This window comes from Rhipicephalus sanguineus, chromosome 3 (genome assembly GCF_013339695.2).
Source record: "Rhipicephalus sanguineus isolate Rsan-2018 chromosome 3, BIME_Rsan_1.4, whole genome shotgun sequence".
NCBI lineage: Eukaryota > Metazoa > Arthropoda > Arachnida > Ixodida > Ixodidae > Rhipicephalus > Rhipicephalus sanguineus.
The window spans coordinates 207,700,460-207,720,907 of NC_051178.1; the positions used below are offsets into that span (position 1 = coordinate 207,700,460).

General features: G+C 41.6%; 1 protein-coding gene across 1 annotated transcript in view; it reads left to right on the forward strand.

The window, feature by feature from the left end:
* LOC119386272 (zinc finger protein 595) overlaps positions 1 to 19,654 on the forward strand; it is a 74,586-nt gene extending 54,932 nt beyond the window's left edge. The window contains exon 4 of the mRNA XM_037653600.2: positions 19,284 to 19,654. Coding sequence (XP_037509528.2) covers positions 19,284 to 19,654 — 371 coding nt within the window. The remainder of the gene's footprint in view (positions 1 to 19,283) is intronic.
* Positions 19,655 to 20,448: the final 794 nt, after the last annotated feature.

Below are 20,448 nucleotides of genomic sequence, written 5' to 3' on the forward strand. Positions count from 1 at the left end.
TTACTTTTCATCTACTTGGTGCCCACCACAATATATTTACCACTAAGTGCTTGTCAGTGCCAAAGATTGATTCATTTATGTTCCCAGATAATTCATAGCTTTCGAGGTGCCATATTTTTCAGGCCACAATAAGCGTCACCATTCTTGTGTACGATTTCTTTATAAACCATGTGCACATTATTTTACTATAAAGAACGCTGCTCTTCCATATTATCCATGACTTGAATGTGTTGGGCACATTGTGTTGAGAATGTAAAACAACATTGTAAAAATTTTATTATGATAGCAATTATACAGACACTCGGCACATGTTCACCATGGTTTCCCAGTACTGACGGCACACATACGTCCTTTGCACAAAAGTAGGATATGCTTTGTGTATGAGGTTGAGCAGAGAAAGCAAGAAGTTAAGGCAAGAGGAGCTTCAGGAGCACTAAACTACGGAGCTTAGTGACAGCTTTGCAATAGAATGTATACACATGTATTGATGTGCATAGCACATTGCACTGGCCCAAATAGTAGAAAATACTTAGTCACATAAACACATGTTTCAAAATACAATAAAGAACAGCTATATTAAAGGCCCAATTATGCAAGCGATACCTGTTTTTTTTGTAATCTGACATGCATCCATAAGTTTTCCTGCACCTACTTCATTTTTTTTTCTAGAATCATAATCACTTAAAGCCATGGCTTAAAGGACCCCTGACACCGAATTTGGAAACTCGAGATGCTTGTGTTGTTTGATAGTCCTGCATGCGGGGGCACTTCTGACCGATTATGAGTGACGAGCGTTGCCTTTAAGATATTTTAATTTGGTTTTAAAGTAAGCCTGAGTGCTCATCTGAATTTTGAACTCCTATCAACATAACCACTAGTATGACGTAGACGTAGGCCCCTTGTGACGTTGCAGAGGTAAAGCAAGTGTTGTCGACGTCACAGACAGAAATATGCGCGGTGCATGCACTGTGGTATATTGCGAAGCATGTTTGCTCTCCCACCTTCTCCTTCTTCGGTACGTGTCGGCAGGCAGCGTGAGCTCTCCGTGTGTGTGTTCTCCAACTGGCAGTTCAACAAGCGCGTGGCTGACGTCACCCAATACTGAGCGCATGTCATCACGCGTGCCCCGAGGCGCGACCGCCGCGGCGCGGCGCTAGTTTCTTATCCTCTTTCGGCGCGCGTTTTGAACCTACACTAAAAATGACCATAATTAACGCTGCCAGGATTAATTAGACATCACGTTGGAGCATTTACGGTGTCATTCCGTGGTTACAAGACATAGACCTACTTATTACAACATAAATGTCACAAACAAGAAATCGGCTGTCAGGGGCCCTTTAAGTTTGTAGAAGTCACGAGTTGGCATGTCAGCGAAATCATTGTATGATCTGGATCAGTTGGCGTGGCTTGATCTGGCTAGGCACATCAGTGACAATGAAAGTTAAAGGTCCTTTTTCAACTTTCGTTTTGTCTTGCTGGAAGCTGTCACTGCGAAAGAAATTCTCACTTCAGTGCCGGATTACCTGGCACAGACAGCATGAATGGTTTATGCAATAGTATAGTACATGCAGTGCAGTCCTTGTGCGTCCCATCATTGTGTGCTGGCACACTGATTTTATCACTGCCACCTGTACATATGCTCACAACTCAAAACTTGAGTTTCACCAGCCATAAAAGCCAATCGTTTCGGGGCCCCAAAGAAATAGCGTCGAGGTCACTGCGCATGCGCGAGACCCAAACAGCGTTTGGGTTTTGCGTTGGGGACGCTATTTCTCGAATTTAGCGGGAGCCCCAAAAGCTTTGCGTCAAGCAAACATGATGGCACCCACTGAAGCGACAGCTCTTGGCTCAGACTAGAGTGAGCTAGAATAGGGGGAGTGTCCAAAGCGCTGCAGACCCTATTTGAAAACTCTTAGCTCCTGCTTGACCCAAAGCAAGCACACGCAAAGGGCCTTGGGGCCCCAAACTTTCGGGGCCCCTATTCGAAAACTCCCTAATGTCTGTTAATAACTGTTCTCGTTATCACGTATCCGTTATGAGTGACAGGCAGCCAGTGGCGAAATGCTTTCATGTAGAAGACATCTTGTGAATACACGTCATAAAAATTTTTGACCACTACAAGCAGAAGTCTGTTTCACCCACACTTTTTGAACTGGTTCACTAGCTTTGGTGTTAGTACCACGCTTGCCTGAAAGGAGCTTAGTCCGCACGTCTGCAGCGTCTCATCTTTAGAGAAAGAAATGCATATACCATCTGCAAAGCCTGCACCAAGTTGATTCTGCAAATTGGCAGTGGTATGAGAACTAAATGATAAAAAGGTCCAGGCAAGTCAAATGAGCCATTGTGGTCACATTGAAGCCCAGTTCATGTAAAGTGTGGCCGTGTGGGGGAGCCACCAGGCAGATAGTAGGTAGTGTCCACTTCTTGTAAAGACTGGTATATTTATCTGTTATGCCGTGTGGTGGGAAGGAGGCCGTTTCTACAGAAGTGTAGAACGGCTGCGCGGGGAATCCGCGAAGGAAGAAGCATCCATTTTAATCCCATTTTTTCCCCTCTTCTGCTTTGTAGGAGCTCCCGTGCCACGGAGGCGCGGCCGACCGCCGCTATTGGGAAAGCGCGGACAGCCCGTTGACCTGGAATGCCCCATTTGTCACAAGACCTTTTCGAACAAAAGTAACTACGACGGCCACCTCACCATGCACACCCCTCAGCGGAAGCGCTACCGCTGCGACATATGCAACAAATCGTTCCTGTGGCGCAACAACGTTTACGCTCACAAGAGAAAGATACACAACGTCCCCTCAAGCCGTGGCGCTAAAAACGCCGGCTTGAAACCGGCGATGGTCGTTCCAACTTCTGATGCACAGAATTGGATGATGCGACCGTCGATGCTCCCTCCAGCTGGGTTTTCCGCATCACCATCGCTATTGCTTCTTCAGGCAGCTAGCGCCGCCTGGAATGATTCTAGAGAAGCTCAAGAGAAGTAGATTGTTTTCATTTTCTTATTTAATTGTTGCTATTTTTTTTTCGCTGGGTTTCATTTTATTCTTTGTAAGAGAGAGGAAACCAAACCGGCAATGCGGAGGGGAGAGAACGGAAAATGCGTTTGAGGCGAGGGGCGATCCCGCTTTATTTATATATTTATCTGAAGAAAACAAGAATTAATGACAATGAGGCCGTCTCGATTTGAACGTGTCTGAAGGAGTCATTTCGGAGTGCGGTGGCCTGAAAATAATAAGAAACGCAAAGCAGCTTCGGCCAATCGCGCCGCACGTAACGCTCTTTGCATCCGGAGCACTGTGCTGAATTTTTCGTCGTTCAGCGAGGCCAGACCGGCTGAAAACTGCAGCGTCGGCTATGTGAGAACGTTCATTTTGGTGCTTGCTAGTGTTCTCTTTGGGGCAGATGCTCGCGGTGGCGTGAAAACTGCGCGTACACGCATCACTAGAACGGTGTAACCGAAACCTCTTGGTGTTTCTCAAACAGCTGCAGCTTGAGACAGCAGCTTGTGTAGTAGCGGTCCGTGCAGTTATGGAAAGCCTTGATGAGCGCTTGCACGTCACATCTGCAGCAGCCGTAAGGCCCAGTAGGCCTAGGTTGGCTGGTAATAACTGCATGTTAAAGTTCGCATCCGTGTTTCGTGATTGTGCGTCCGGATATTGTATCTCCCGTGTCCCCCGTACGTGTTGCGATCGCGTGCATGACGCACTTGTCGAGCCGCGGGGGTGACGAGGCGTTCTGTTGGCTCTGTCTTGTTCAAATGGACGCTCGCTTGACCTCGTTTGTGTGAGATTTTCGCGAGAAGCCAGCGCCGTTCGGAAAAGAAGTTAATTGAACCTCTGTCGAAACCTAAGGTAACGGAGAGCGAACAACGATCGGATGTCGACGGACATTGCGATTGTATCGATAGAATTTGTGTTTGTTGTGTGTCGTAGAGCTGACGTGGGTGCAATGCCCTCCTTCGCCGCAAGGACTTCCGACAGCCGTTGCTGTAACAGTACGTGGGTTTCGGGCGTCCGACGCTGCAGCGTTGCGTTCTTAGAACTGGTTGCTTCGTCTGCCGGCAAGCGTCGTCCGTGCCTTATATATCTCCGTGTGGTCCTAGACCGAAAAACGAAAAAGAAAAAGAAAAAAAAAGTGTCCATAAACGCAGGCAGCGACTGCATAAAACGCTATTTTCTACCAACGCCAAAGCGGAAGCACTTTGTCGTCATAATTTTAAGCACGAAACTGTCCAAAGTGCATTGTAATCAATATGGCTTGCCATTCAGGATAGTTCTGGCGGAGCGCGCGATGAAAGTTTTGCGGTAAAGACGCCGAAATGACAGGTCTGACTGGGCACTACGTTATCGCTCACACCGTTTGCGTATTTGGCAGCTGTAGTGCGAATATAGATTTTTTTTTTTCTAATCGCAGTTACCGTATTCCGACAATGCGTTGGCGTGCTTCTAACATTCGGTCACACTTCAGAATGAAAACAGCCGTCCCAGATTCGTGTCGCATTTGTACGTCAGTTTTTGCCCAATGTATGTGCTGTGGTGCACAGCTGCCGAGACCGTGATTTCAACGTCGTGGGCTGTTCAAATTCTCGTGCGGTAAAACCTACTTAAGCTCTTCCCACCCATGATCATGGTCGATCGATGATCAGTAGTAACATTGGGATAAAAAACTGGTTTGATTGACCATTTGCTGTAAGTAATTGATATTGAAGTCAGTCAGACAGCTAGATGGACGACCTTTAATCACTGCACTTGGGCTGAAAATGATCAAACCTTTCTAGCATTATTTTGTCAGAAAATGTGTTACAATAAAGTGTGAAACGAGGTGTGATGGAGCAGTTTGTTCTAAACAGGAGGCTAGTGTGTGGCCATCCCTGAAGATACGAAGGTAGCCTGCTGGTTGAACTGACCCATGTACCATGGGATAAATGCTGCCACTTGCACAAAAATTGCAAAAAGGTGTGCTGAGGAATAGAGGTTTCTTTTGCACACATGCTATACATACAAAGCTCCATCTGAACTTGTAACAGTATCGTGGTTTTTTGTTAGCATAGCACTAGTGGTTGCTTTATACTGGGCGTTCAGGCTAAACTAAGATTTTTGCTAGCTTTCTGGTATTGGAAAATGTGCACAATTTGGTATGAGTCTTTTCAATAGTGATGAGGCTATGAAAAATTGCAATATAATCCATATCTGACAAAGTATAGAGCCATAGAATAATAAATCTAGATATACATGCTAAAGAAGATATAATATGCAAAGAACACAGCTCCATTTACCACTCAAAGGAGCAACTCGGGACCTATTCCTTCAATCGTGCTCACCACTTGAAGCACTCTGGAACTCCAGCCTAGAAATGTTCACATCATGTACCATGCTTATTCTATTTTCCCTGCTCATTTAATGCCAGATTTCTAGAGGTTCTGAACAAAGTTAGTCGTCTCTATGGAGCTTTGCTCCAGACTAATGGAAATTGGAAGGAAATTTGCTGTTCTATTTTTTTGAGCTTGAATGTGTTGTTGAGCATGCACGCATAAACATTCAGTTTCATTGCTTGTAAGGCTATATGCATCAAAGCACCACAAGATAATTCTCATCATAATAACAATGCCATAATAATTTTTGGTAAGTAAAATTGAGGAACAAAGGAGGCTTTATGCAATGACAGTCACTGATGTGTGCATATTACTCTTGTATGTCTGAAGTCGATGTTTGGCACTAATCCATTTGGAAATTAACACTGCAATGAATAACCAGAATAACAGGTGCATCATTTTGTGTTCATTCCCACTGCGCTATACAACCTGAAGCTTTTTTGTGTTCGAAGTCACACACAGTTATGTAACTGTGGATACAGTTTTGAGAGAGTAACTTTTATAAATAATTTATTATTGAATACACTTTTCAGAAAACTGTGGTGTAGCGAAGTGATGTAAAATTACCTTTACATATACATGTGCATTACAGCTGTCTTGGTAAATGTTTGTTATTGTTATTTCTCTCAGTTTCAGTGAAGTTGGCAGGGAGTTCGTGCTGTAGCAGTCATGAAGCACATTATTTATTTCATTATTGTGTTAAAAGGTATTTTTGGCTAGCTGAATATTCAAAGGGCATTTTATTGCTAATTGTGGACATTTCAATGTCTAAAGGGACGCTAGAGTGAAACAAATGAATCAGCTTATATGGGTAACTTATTCTATTAAAGGAGTACTGACACGATTTTGAAGTGCAGCAAAACGGACGTTTTTGGTTTCCTTGGCATGTAGTGTTAACGCTCTCCCCACACCGCATCCAGGAAACACGTATAAATATTAAAGCTTGATTTTAAAGTTTTCATCTCCCAGCATCTGCAAGGCAGCTTCACCGCATGGAGAGCCCTATGACGTTTCAAGTCAGCTCACTTGGTTTGCGAAGTCTGGGTTCTGCATGCAGCCTAAATCACAGAAATCGATGCCGGAGGCACTGGACGACAGTTCACTCATCATGAACCACGTTCGACTGACAGCAAAGGACAGCAGGTGCATATTTCGTGGGTTGCAGTCTGCCCGTGACGTCACGGGCAGACTTGACACGTCACTATGAAGCCGCCCTCTCGAAACTGAAACCGAAACTGCTGGTTGAAAGAAGCGGTATTAAAAATATATGCAATGCATCCCCAGGCACCACGACACTCTTTTTAGGGTTCTCGACACCCGTGCTTTCATTTAGAGCAACAACCCGAAAAATTTTAAAATTCATGTCAGTACTCCTTTAAGACTCTGCTGTCGTTAATTTCAACATCATAGGTTTATTATTAGAAGAAAAAATGAAAGTCAAAGTTTTATTTTTAAATTTCAGGCCTGATTCTCCGCACAAGAACGTCAGCGGGACTTATTGGATTTCAATGTATTTTTTTTTTCATTTTTGGCCACATTGGTGCCACAGAATTTCCTGAAACTTCGTATGTTAAGTCTCTGGCCCCATCAGAGGACAGTGTACTTCAGTTTTAAGAATTAATAACTATGTAGGCGCTTGTAGACTTTGTCAAAATCTGTGACATCACTGCTAGTTGGTGTGGAAACATTCAGGTGGCATTACCACCTATTTTCTTTTCATGCGATTTCTCGCTTACCATAAATCTTTTCGCTGCTAGAGTGGTGCTTTTGGCAATGTAAAAGGGCAATTTACTGCTGCATGAGAAAAATCATTTTTCTCCTAAGTGTCGCTTAAACAGGGATGAAGCTTAGACGGTACAGTTTGTGGCATACTGAACATGCCACTCTGTGCCGCTCTTATACTATGAATACTCTCACTTATTTATAATTTTCTATTTCACGTGTTTTACCGCTTGTGAGTACTACGTAAATTTTCAGTCTGCTATCATAATGGAAGAGCTCCCAGCATACACTTGGAAAGGTCCGTTTTCTTGCCTTCCTTATTGTGCTGTGCATCCTTAACATTGAAGTATGCATAGTAAATTGTGGAGCCCTGTGTGGGCATTTTGGGACAAATATTCTGATTTCGATGTAATATAACCAGTCAGTTCAGCATTTCTGTGTTGATGTTGCAGTGCTAATGTATTTGACACTTTAACTACCGAGCCTGAGCTGTTGTTGTCTCGGCTGTTTGCTAGAAAATTGCCAAAGAGGAGCTATATTTACCGAGGCCACAGCGTTTTCTGCTTTCCTTGCCAGAGGTGTCCACGTTTGCCAAATCAGTCTTGCATTTGTGTCTCTGCACCTGAGCAAATTCTTGAATGCTGTAAATTCCTGTCCTTACCAACTGTTCACACAACTTGAACTTTAATGTACAAAGGGAAGGTCCTTCAGAGCGCATGTATTTTATTAATATTTCAGGTTAATGTTGGAATAATATTGCATATATATTGTAAATGTCGGAACCTGGGGATAAAGTACAATAATTTGATGGATTAATAATATAAAAAGGAAATATGAGCACACCTATTTAGGTAAGAACTTGGGAATTGAAGGGCTTAGAAAAGCCTTTGTCTAAGCATCATGTACACTAAGCAGTTACTAGAAAGCAAAATTGAGTCCTTTTGCACTGTTCATTTTACTTGTAGTAAATAAGCAGGGCAGCAGAACCTGCACATGACCTGAGCTTCATAGTCATCTTGCCCATTTGTGTTTTTACGATTATGTGCATTTCTCGTTCTCCTCAAAGTGCTGTATAAAAGGGCTCTGCAGCATTTTTAAATGAAAGGTTTGGAATGTAATGCTAAAAGGGTACCATTTCGTGAATGCATTTCAACAAAAATATATTTAATGCATGACAAATGAGAGGCATTGGTGAAATATTCTCCTTGCCACATCCTTGCAACCTTTCTCTCATTATACTGAATTGAAAGGTGTGCAATTTGCAAGAACTGGGCAGATGTCTTTCTCAAATGTGAGGTTATCGCACCCTCTTCACTGTGATGAGAGCTCTCTGTTTTGTGTCAGGCCCTGCTGAGACTGCTACTTTACTTTGTTGTATTTCTTTGGAGGACAGAATCCTCGTAAAATAATGTGGTTCTTGGCACACCACATTTCTTAGAATTATCTGTGTTTCACTCGGCCACCCACAAAAGCATTGCTTGGCAAAAGGTACTTCAAAACTTTCAGCTAGTATGAGATTGCCGTTGCTGGTGATGAAATCAACTCCTATATGTAGATAGGTTCATGGTGCTTGCCATTCACGGTTACCACAGGCATAAGGAGCATGCCTGCACAAAAGTGCACCAAAAGAAAGACATTGTGAAGTGATAGCAGCAGTGTTGTTTTCTGCTCTGAAAAGGTAGATAGGACGAGCAGAAATTTGCTCATTAATGTAAGCCCAACTACATGTTTGTTTTTTAGCTAATAGGCATTTACAGTTTTTTTTTTAATTTTTGCACGGTGGTGTTGAAAAATAAGTGCTGAAGATTGCATCTTAAAGTCTGGTAGGCACCATTCCAAACATCAGTTTTGGCCTAGCCCCGCCACGGTGGTCTAGTGGTTATGGCGCTCGACTGCTGACCCGAAGGTCGCGGGATCAAATCCCGGCCGCGGCGGCTGCATTTTCGATGGAGGCGAAAATGTTTGAGGCCCGTGTACTTAGATTTAGGTGCACGTTAAAGAACCCCAGGTGGTCGAAATTTCCGGAGCCCTCCACTACGGCGTCTCTGATAATCATATCTTGGTTTTGGGACGTTAAACCCCAGATATTATTATCAGTTTTGGCCTACTATGACATTTGAGGCTGCAGGTGTAATAGAGCCCAATTCAGCATGCTAGCTTTCCATGGTAGCATGTGGCCATAATATGTTCGTGTTACATTAGAGGAAGGTAAACAGCTGCAAACTGCACTTATGCTGGAAGAGCGATAGGAACAGAGTGAAATATTTGCTCACTCAAAACATAAAGCACTTGGGGATGAAACACTCAGTGTTTGTGCTATTATGATGCACTGAAATAATTTAGGTATGTTAGCTTTGGCATTGATTTTCTCTGTCCCAGGAATGTTAAACAGGTCTTAGTTCTATAAGCTATCTTCCACACTGCCATGTCATTCACCTAGTCTTGCCATAAGAAGAAGGATGTGGAACATTATGGGTGGGGCCGCTTGGCTATGGCTGCTTGCTGGATATGACCCAAAAGTTAGTGGGAGGCACAGCTCACTAGACTTGCCATAAGAACATCTAATAAAACGTTGTACAAAGTTTCATAATTAAAGGGTCTGACAACCAGTTCTTATGGCACCCATCTCCTTTTGTGCAACTGTAAGTTTACTGGTTGGTGTGCTCAGTCATGTTACTGGTGGTGCAGAAAATATCGTGTAACTTTTTGATTGGAATTTTTCAGTCTGCTGTGAGGTTGAAGTGGTATGCTGGAAACATGCTGAAAACAGTGATAGGTGAGCGTGGTAGTGATTATATGCCACCGTTGGTGGGAAGCAGATGCAAGCATGGCCCTGGCAAGCGTGGCCCTAGGTGTGTTGTGAGAAAGTAATATTTTGTTTATCAAGCTGATGTTCCTGTGCTTTATGTTTCCCAGGTGTTGAATTGTGTACTGCAGAATTCGAGGTACTTACTTAACAAGTTCGTGCATGCACAGCAGTGCTTATTGGTACAGCTGTGCAATGACTGATGCCGCCACATACTATAGCCTACCATGGGTTTGTTCTACTTTCTGGCATTGAAGGTAGTGCTGTTTCTCAACATGAACCTTTTGGAACTTCTAATGGCATTTAGAATGAAGCATAAATGCCTGCATAATACTAAGGCTGCAATTTTAAACATTAAGTGTGGCACGCTGAATAACAGCTGACTACATGCAGTAACCCGAGTGCCTCCATTGGACAGCATAAAGACATCGCCAGTTGGCACAATATGCCATTCTTTGCTACTTTCTGTGCCTATTTAAAATTACAGGGCTACTTAAATCATGAGCAGCATTTCGCTGCAATTCTTGGTTGTTGTTGGTCCCTTTGACTGTGCGTGTAGTGTCCTCGTGTAAGTGGCATCAGTACAGTTTTAGCTCGATGTGCGAGACTGTAGATTGCTGCATCTCTTTGCTTTGTTTCAGTCCAGAATGAAGGTCAGTAATGATTGCTTAATTTTGTTTCATATTTTACAGTTTACTCTGATGACCCTTGTGAGTTGTTTAATGGGCACCCACTGTCCCTGTGCTCAGATATCTTTTACATTGTCTTTACAGCTCATAAAAATAACTGCCTACATTAGCATGCATGCATGGCTTAAAGAGGGGTGAAATTGTTAGTTGGTGTTGACTACTGCTGCTGCTTAGATCATATGTTTGGTCTATAGATGTGTGTATGCACAAGACGGAGCACAACATTTGAATGAAAATAGCAGTGGTTGCAGTTTTTTGCCTGGAAGTCTTTGCGGTCATTGACTGAGGTCTTTGAAGCATACTTGTATAAGGTGCATTATCTAGTCCATATTTATTGATTGGCCTGTCTGGCTTGAACATCTCACTTCAATGTTAGTCATTGCAGAAGTATCCTGCATACCATGCACAAGGTGAATTTTTGCACCGCTGTGTGAAGGGAAGGCATGTTTGAGGGATACACGTTATCTATATCTATGGTCCAGCTGTCTGACTCGAAGATCCGTCTCCTGTTTGGAGTTTGCAATATATGTCTGCAGTGCTCTTAGTGCAGAGACAGCTGCAAAAGCATCTTCCACTTTGCATTCTAATGCACATGAAGTGGGGGCTGTGCATACCTCATCCTTCTGAAATAGTGGTTGCTCAATGCAACATTATCAAGCAATGCACAACATATGCTGCTGTTGCGCTCATTCATTCAGAAGCGTTCACCATTACGCCTCGTTTCAGCACAAGCATCAGGAATAGGTTGTTTAGCACAGCCAGCACCTGTGTCTGCACTGAGTGCCTGCAGCAGTTGCGTGTATGTACAAGTGTGGAACCTTCCTAGAAGGTCCACTTCCTTTACTTCTCTTGCAGAGCAAGGCTTTTACTGGTTGCCGTTTGATGTCCGCTGTGCCGAGGCTTAGCCTCCTGAAAAAGTTTTTGTCACCTAGTGACATATAGATGTGATTTACGTGCTTGGAGTGGTTTTTCCGTGTTTCTTGTCTTGATAGGTGAGCTATAGCTCGTAGGCCACCATGGTAGTCATGTATTGGTGTGTTAGTGTGTTGCATAGACCTAGAGTTGAGTGTTTCAAGGGCATTCTGTAGCAAGAAATGTGTTCTGAACTGTGCATGGGCACAAGTCTGGGAGTTGGGACTGGGTTATGAGGGTCGTAGATGCTGATATTTTTTGTCAGCGTATGTTAGAACCTTTCGGTGAAACTCGTTGGTTTTATGGACATGTACATTTAGTCTAATTAGCAAATAATTAGGTGTGGTGCATCAAATGTTTACAAATAGCTGTAGCAAAATGATGTTTAGTTCAATTTTTCATACTATCTGGCATTTTCTGTTAGATCAGTGTAATTGTTTTTGTTTAAACAACTCTTTCTGCACATAAGTCACTGTAAACAGTTTTCTCTCACCATTACTGATTTGTCCAATAATGACATTGGAACAGAAATGGCCTCATCCTCCTTAGACATCGTCGTCCATTCTTGCAGACATTGGCTTTCATGCTTCTGAAGTTAATGTGAGGAAAGGTTAAACTACTGTGGTGTAACATACAGCAAGCTGTAGGTGGCACTATATGTCATTCGTTTAATCACTTTGATGGCAGCAGTCTTGGGAATAATGATATTTTGTTTGTCATTCCTTTGCACCAATGGCAAAAAATAAATGGCTTGTACATTTCAAATGTCACGAGATAACGTGGCAGTCCGAGATAAAAAGTGGAGGCTACAAATTGCCACACAAACCTCTTATCTATGTGTTTAGGCAAAGAAACCGCCCTTTTGTTTTGACAGGCGGGAGAAATGGACTTTTTGTACACATGCACGGAGATGCACCTTTAAGCACGTTCATGTGCCACCTGACCAAGAAAGTGCTTCTTTCCAGATTCGTAAAAGGCAATTTGTCAGTAGGACCTCACTTTAAAAAGTATTATTTAGCTTGGATTTTGATGGATCTGAGGAGGTTATAAACATTTATAGGAACAACTCTCCTGAGTCCTATCAGTTACTTCCCCCACAGTCTTATATTGCCGGGGAGAACTGCAAATCCATGATGCAAGTATAATGAGAAGAATGTTGAACATTTGAAGGAGTGCACATAATCAGAGCATCCTGTCGCACAAAAGAAATAAATTCTTTTATGATGCAAAAAAATTTAGGCGAATTTTATGAGGTTGGCTAAATGTTTCATAAATGCAAACCCTTCATAAACTGACTCAAAAAAATAACCTAGAAGGTCGTGCCTTTTCAGCAATTCATTACAGCAGGCGATGTTACAATGATAGGCTATCAGACATGTACAAGCCAAGCAGACATAAACAAAACAATATTACACTCCTGGACTCAGATATTTTATTATGAAGCAATTTGATGCTCACAAATTTGTGAATATCTGTCTACACAACCGTCGTGCATGAAAACACTCATGGAACTTGCTGTGCCATATTTCTACCATATCCTCGAATTGCTGTAAAAATAACATTGCCATCGTAGAAATACTGTGCAGTGTGGCCTGAAGAACCTATTCATTGCACATAAATTTGAGTGTCAAGCCCATTCAGGGTTGCCAGGTTTGGCTACTTTGCACCAATTTGGCTACTTTTTTAGGCCGGTGGCGGCAGAAAAAAAGTCTTAGCTACTTTTTTGGCTACTTTCTTGTTCCTCGATTAGGAGCCAAGTGATCGATATCTGGTGATGCTGCTGCCGCTGTCATTCAAATATGTGGTGCCAAAACATAGTGGCCAAGGCGTTTCCAGCTCCCAAATTTGAATTTGGCACTTAAATTGCATGAAATTAAAAATGCTCTTGGATATGTGGCTGGGACTGAGGGGGACTGTCGCATGGGGCCTCCTCTTGCAGACCACCTATTGCTGAACATGACCCTAAACCGTAATGGGAAACGTACAGGACAGTGAAAAGCGTTTGGCATCCAGCTAGGCGCTCTGCACTCATGGACATGAGAAATAGGATATCCAAAGAACTGCATGTCATTTTTGGAGGTTACGTATGGACTGCAACTCAGCAATATTAACTGCTCGGACTTCGTCATCGCACGAGAAATGATTGCAAAAGTGACTGCAATTTATACTTCAATTGAACCAACTCTTATTTTGAGCGCACTCTTGCTGTACCCATTTTTATTATCTCTAGAGGCTGTCACTTCTAGTTCCTTTTTAAAAAGAAATCACAAAAAAAGAAATCACAAAAAAAGAAATCACAAAAAAGAAATCACAAAAGACCCGTGAAGAGAGTGCCATTTTTGAAATAGCGCTAGAACCTTCGTCATCCTGCACAAAAGGATTGCTTAAGACAATTTGAGCTTCACTGTCAGCAATACTGATTTTGAAGGATTCACGCTGTACATATTTTAATTTTTGCTAGAAGGCTGTTGCACTGAGTCATTTAAATAAAGACGACAGCGTTCTTTTCATACACACCTGGCTACTTTTGGCTACTTTTACTGCCCTTAGCTCATGTTGGCTACTTTTTTTACTAGTTTTTCCAATTTTCTGGCAATTTTTTGTCTTTTTTGACCTGGCAACCCTGAACCCATTGAGCCCATTCATGCTTTGAGACATTGACTAAATTCCATAATTATATTTCTTCAACCCCGTCAGTGACCTTCCATGCTTATAAGGGTTTGTGTTGCAGTTATCAAAGGAAATTTATTAAGTCTAATTATAGTTGTCTTGCATGACATCTTTATGAATTCATAGAGTCTTCGAACTTTTGATGCACCTCACCATATAGCTATATAAATTTGTATGTTACTTTGCATCAATATAAGTATACTGCAGGGAAGTTTACTATGTGAGCACAGTTTTGTAAGAAATTTTGTAGATGAAAGGCTTAGCTAGTGACGTTTATTTGTTACATTGCTCAGTAACTGTTTTATTGTTTCCGTTGCTATATATCTATTTTTTTTTTTATTTCGTTTCAACTTCAACTCTCAGAGCAGTAACAGAAATGATCTAAAAGGAAGAGTTTTCTCTGTTTAGAGGTAGCTTGCGCAAGACATGCAAAAAAAGAGAAAAATATTGAGCTGGAATTGTGTAGTGTGGCAACAGGAGAAAAATGAAAAGATCTTGGCACTTACACAGAAGGCAGTAGGAAAGGAGATACATTTCCGAAGCATGAAAATATATGCACACTTTACACAGTTGCTTTAGAGCCACACTATTTTTAATAAAGCTGTATGCCTTTTCGACCTGCTGTCAAAGTTCAGAACTCTTAGATGTCAACCAGTGTAGTCGCAGAGAATTTCAAGTAGCTTGGCTTGCACAGTGCTTGCTCTGTTCACTAACTGCATATCTGTGCAAGTTTGGCTGACATTGGGACTATAGCACTGTTTTATACACATGTTGTTCTTTTTGCTTTGTGTATTTTGATGTATGAAATGCAGTAGTGGAATTTGCTAATGAAATGTGATACAAGCATGCACATTTTGACGCTGAGCATCTGATGTGCATTGCAAATGTTTGTAGTGCAGTCTCGCTTGTTCAGGTGGATATATCTTGCCCATATCTTTCTGTTTACCTGTTAATGAAGGAAACAAGATGGCTTTTAAGGGCTCGTTTTTCTTTGTTAGACACAATGTTTAGACACAATATATTACACAATATGTTAGACACAATATATTAGACACAATGTCTGTTAGTTCTCATTAATATTGTGGTTAGCCTGTTTGTATGCAGTGTTTTCCTCATTTAAAATGAAGTCCCATAGATTTATGCTCATTTTACGTAATCATTAAAACACACTGGAAAGCTAAGATGCATGCGAACGAGGTTTCCCGAGAAGGTTTGACATGGGAATGATCACGCAACCTATGAAATCTACAAATCTCAGCACTACTGCAAAAACCCTTCATCAATTAGATTCACCTTTTTAAGCAGCTGTCAAGTTGTGTAACAGCTGTTGGCAGACTTTTTGGCAGCCCTACATGTTGTTTTATTTTTCTATATGTACCAATATTTTTCTGTCTGAGAGTGCTGTTATTACACAATGTGATCAGTCGGTGCTGGCATACACCTGACATGGCTCTATCATTAAATGCCAACTAGGGAGCCTTCTGTACACCATAATTATTTGAAGTCTTACTGATAAATTATTAGTATTTTGACGTTAAACATGCTAGTCTGGTAGAGTGTAGGCCTCTAACTATTGGCATGCTGCCTAAAAAAATATCGGTGACTTCACGCTCCTAGCCCGAAAGGATTACCGGTGTGTTGTGCCAAATTCTAAGGTCACAAAATGTATTAATTTCAGTGAATGTGTTTTATCGCATATCAAAGTTTGTCAGAACGCAATGAGAAAGAGAAAGGGAATTCACTTAAAGAAGTTCAGACAGGACTGCCCTGTCATGTCATTGTACGAGTAATGTTCTTATACTGTTCATGTGATTTTGCTCTTGTGAGTGCTGTTATTTCACACCTCGAGTAAAGTTTATAGGGTTTTGACAAACTGCAACTCCTGATTCTCCGGACCTCTGCATATAAAAATTGAGCAGAGCGAGGCTGCACTTCAAATTTTCGCGTACTGTGGCCGCGGTTTGCCATACTGTTTAATGCAGTGTTTATTTGTGTTTCATCAATGCCTTTGCATGTCTTTGCTGCTGGTAGCCATTTGTAAAAAAATGACCGATGATGTTATTCTCGCTATCATTTTACTAAGGATCTTTTGCCATCTTTCTTCAAAGTCCCATGACACCATTTTTGCAGCAGAACTACATGCATCAACATTTTCTTCAGATGCATTTACTGCTGCGCTTACTTGCACAATGTAGCTCACACTTCTGCTTTACGCAATAAACAATGAGTGCCTGTACCAATGTTTTGACTCATAATTTTTTGTAGCTCGGACTTGTTTATATCACGTTGCTAGCATAACCTGTCCATCTCTGACGTTCTGTGTTATCCTTTTCTTTCTTCGGTGTAGTAAATACATGTAGAACAACAACGGCTTTATATTTAACAAAGTTTCCTACAATGGGTCTCTGTTGTGGATACCGTGAAAGAATGCAGCTTGCTCCCACAAGTGCATCCCACCCTCCCCAGCTTCATTTACCTAAGCCATTTCGATGTCTGTACTGTCTTTCATAATACGAAGATGGGGAGTGATTACCGATTTAATAACTGCTGGTGTGGGCCACGTTCACATTCTTGTGGGCCATGTTCAATTTAATAACTGCTGCTGTAGACCTCAGCAAAATAGCCCTAAAAGTCTCTCTTACCACTGAGCATCACAAATGGTTACAAGTTTGTTGTCACCGTGCTATTTGAATATGTTGGCACATGTGACAAGTAAGTTTATCATTCATTTTCACTGAGCACTGAGGCTCGGTAGGCTCTAATGTAAAAATGTGCTCTTGATAAGTAGGTTTGTGCTAGCCAACGAATAATTAAGGCCGTTGAAGTGTTGCCAGGCTAAGCCACTGTTGGTGCGCTGTTCCAGCAGCCAATTATTAATTTACTTGATGGACATTTTAGTAACACTGAGCTTGAGGAGCTAGAACCAACCATGGCTGGCATGAAAATGTCTCTTTTCATCATATAGCATGCCTAAAGAAATGGGAGTATTGCTCACTCACAGGCATGATTAATGTTTATCTTGATACATGTTTTGGATTTACCTTTTCATTTAAAGATTGGGTAAATTGATTCAATTTTACTTGTGCCATGAAAGCTGAACAAGCACAGGTAGATTGTGCCACGAGTGACCAACTATAACTTTGACACCTCTGGTTCTTGGTATTATGAAGTCTTGATCTATGGCTACCAGGTTGTAAAAAAGTTTTCTAGAAATTTCGTATGTGGTTTGAATGCACAGTGATTTCTTAAGCTTGCCCATTTTGCTAGAAATATTGCTGTCGATGTTTTATAGGGGCAGAATGGCTAACATTTAAAACAGTTTATTTGCTGCTTATAAATTTAGAATACCTTTAAATGGAGTAAATTAACACAATAAGTCGAGAGGTGTTTGCCGTCTAGTCTGTGCATGTTTAACTGCTTTGTTTCTGTTTAAAATCTTGTATTTCATGACTTGCTTCTTTCATTACTGAGGTGAGCCCACTTTTTCATATTGTGCATGTACTCATTGAGTATCTTCTGTCTTGTAAAACTAATGGTATTTTATCTTTTTTTTTGCAGCAGCACGTAACCAAGCTCCATTGCCTTTCTCCCTCCGAAAGTCATGGACAGAATATAATTTACCCTTGAGCAGTGTGCTATTTCATCCTTCTTTCTCTCTTTCTAATGTCTGCCATTTGACGTAATGTGTAGTACATTTTGTTGTAATATTTGCAGATATTGTGCGAGATTCACTTCTTTGTGCACTTTTGTAAAGGAATTGCTCGATTTATGTCTGCGCGAGTGTTCTTTCATTAGCTGCAGTAGGTCTCAATGTGTCGTAATGGTCATAATGAGATTGTCATTTCATTTGTTGTGGGCACACATCATAATTATATCTTAAGGTGCAGCTTTATCATTATGATATCACATCTAGCTTTATGAAAGTCATGATGTTTTGTGGAAAATTGGTCTGATTTATATGCTTTTGTATTGCTGTGTTTTTCAGTGACAAAAGCCCTTTTTCTTAAGGTATACAAAGAGAAATGTGTTTGCAGGCAGAAAGTTTGAGAAAAAGAAAATAGCTAAAGCTTGTGCTGTATGTGTTAATAAATAGCAAAATTAAAGCAGGTTTAACAAATAGTGTGGGTGGTATTGTAAGTGAATTTGTGTGGGTTGTGGCCTTGGGGAAATTTGCAAATGCAGGACAATTCAAAGCAGTAATGCTAGCTAGTTGTTTGCTGGAACTGGCAATCATTTGTGCAGCGCAAATTATAAACAGCTAGTGCTCGTGCTGCCTTCATGTCTTCTTCATTAGTGTATGTGTGTAATATGCACTGCAAAAAATTATTGCCAATGACAGGGAAGTTATTTTCTTTCTTGTGCTTTTAGGTACATTTATTATTAAACAGTCTGAATTAATTAGGTTTTTATGCCAACCTTTCTCCTTTTTCTTTAATATTGCTCAGTGACATCTCTCATCGTGTTGTCTTGCTTGTTGTGAGAAGCAGTGTTACTTGCTTTTGTGTGTCCCCTTATGGCCCCTTGAAACAAAACTGTAGTAGCTTTGAAACTTTCTTAGCTGGAGCATTGTTTTGTTATTGTCATTGTCGTTGTTGTTGTTGTTGTTGTTGGTTAGCATTAAGGTGTCAATGCAAGGTCAGCTTTATTCCATTAATCTAACCACATGTGTGCTGTTCATGCAAAGTTAAGAGGAAAAAAAGCTGTGTTTGGTGCATTTTCTGCATGTGATTAGTGTCAATAACAGGGACTGAAGTAGGTGTAGTAATTAGCTCATACAGGAGAAATTTTTGTCTTTCAACTGGTCTACACATTTTGGGGAGCACAGGATGGCCATGGGAATGTTAAACTGTGAGGAAGTCAAAAAGAAAAAGAATGACAGAATTTCATCAACTCTCTTTGGCTTTTTTTTTTGTAAAGAGGACTTTGATTGCTTATAAGCATATAGGATGTTAATAGCTGGTAGACAGAGCTTTTTTGTGCACCAGTTGGTTTTTCTAAAAAGCTCTTCCAAGTAGTCTTGCTTTTGTTAGTTTTGGGAGTGATGCAACTAAATTGCTTCTTCGTGCTTCCTTTCTTCCTTCTTTTCCTGTTCCCCTCCAACAAACCCCAGGTGGTGGCAGTGGCGGAGCCAATGATCAGATGTCAAGTGTGGACGACTTTCTCAGCAAGTACAACTCGTACCTCCAGCAGCTGCAATCGCCTTCCTCAGCCGAGGGCTCGGCACTCCTGGCGGCGGCTCGGGCCGACAACACGTGCCCTATCTGCCTGAAGACGTACTCAACCAAGCACAGCATGCGGCGCCACATGCTGATGCACAAGCCCTTCAACCGCCGATTTCAGTGTGATGTTTGTGGTAAGCTTTTCAACTGGCCGGGCAACTTGAAGACACACTTGCAGACCATTCACAACATGCGCGTGGTGGACTTCAAGTACCGCAAGTATCGCTTCCCTCTTCCTTCTGACATGAACAGCAAGTCGTAAGGCAGGGCAATGCCTGGCAGTGCTGCATACGTGTCAGGAGTTCACGCATGTAGCATGTATTGCTTGTAGTGTTACGAGGAGGGCATGGCCGTGGAAAATGGTCTAGCCTCTTAGGCTCTGCTCTAACGTAGAATCCCAGTTTGGAAAAGTGCATGCGGTATTGGTGATGCAACAGTGTTGCACTTTCATGAGTCTGGAGAAGTATCTGAGGACGAAGACTTCAGATAAAAGGAGAGGGAGAAGAGGGAAAGCCCCAGTGCTTTCCCAGTGTTCCGACGACGGAAACTCATCTTTGTCAAGATATCAGACTCAACTGCACGTCAACACACCAACTAAAAAATCGAGGCTTTCTTCTCGTTCTCCTTAAGTGTGGTAATAAGGTAATTGAAAAGCTGAGATTTCCCAAGGATGCAGTGTCTGTTGGAATTTGTGATCAGAAATACTGTAGGCATATACATGCTTGGTCTCTCTCCATTGGTACAAATGGTGTGGGATTTTCTGTTTGCTCTTTAAAGTGACGTATGCTTTCTCTCAATTTTAAAGTTTGAAAAGCAAAGCTGTTTAGCCTTTTTCTTTTTCTTTTTTTTTCTGCATTACGACCTACAGATGTCACTTTGTGGGTACTTTTTAGTGTCACAGGTAAAATTGCTTGTTGTCTGGATTGGTACTTTTTGTTTACACAAGGAATGCAATTGCTTTTGCCATTATTATTTACAGCCATATTTTTTTATGGTGTGATTTGCGTAATTTACCAAGCAGCACCACACCTGTTATTGTCTTAATGACTACTGATC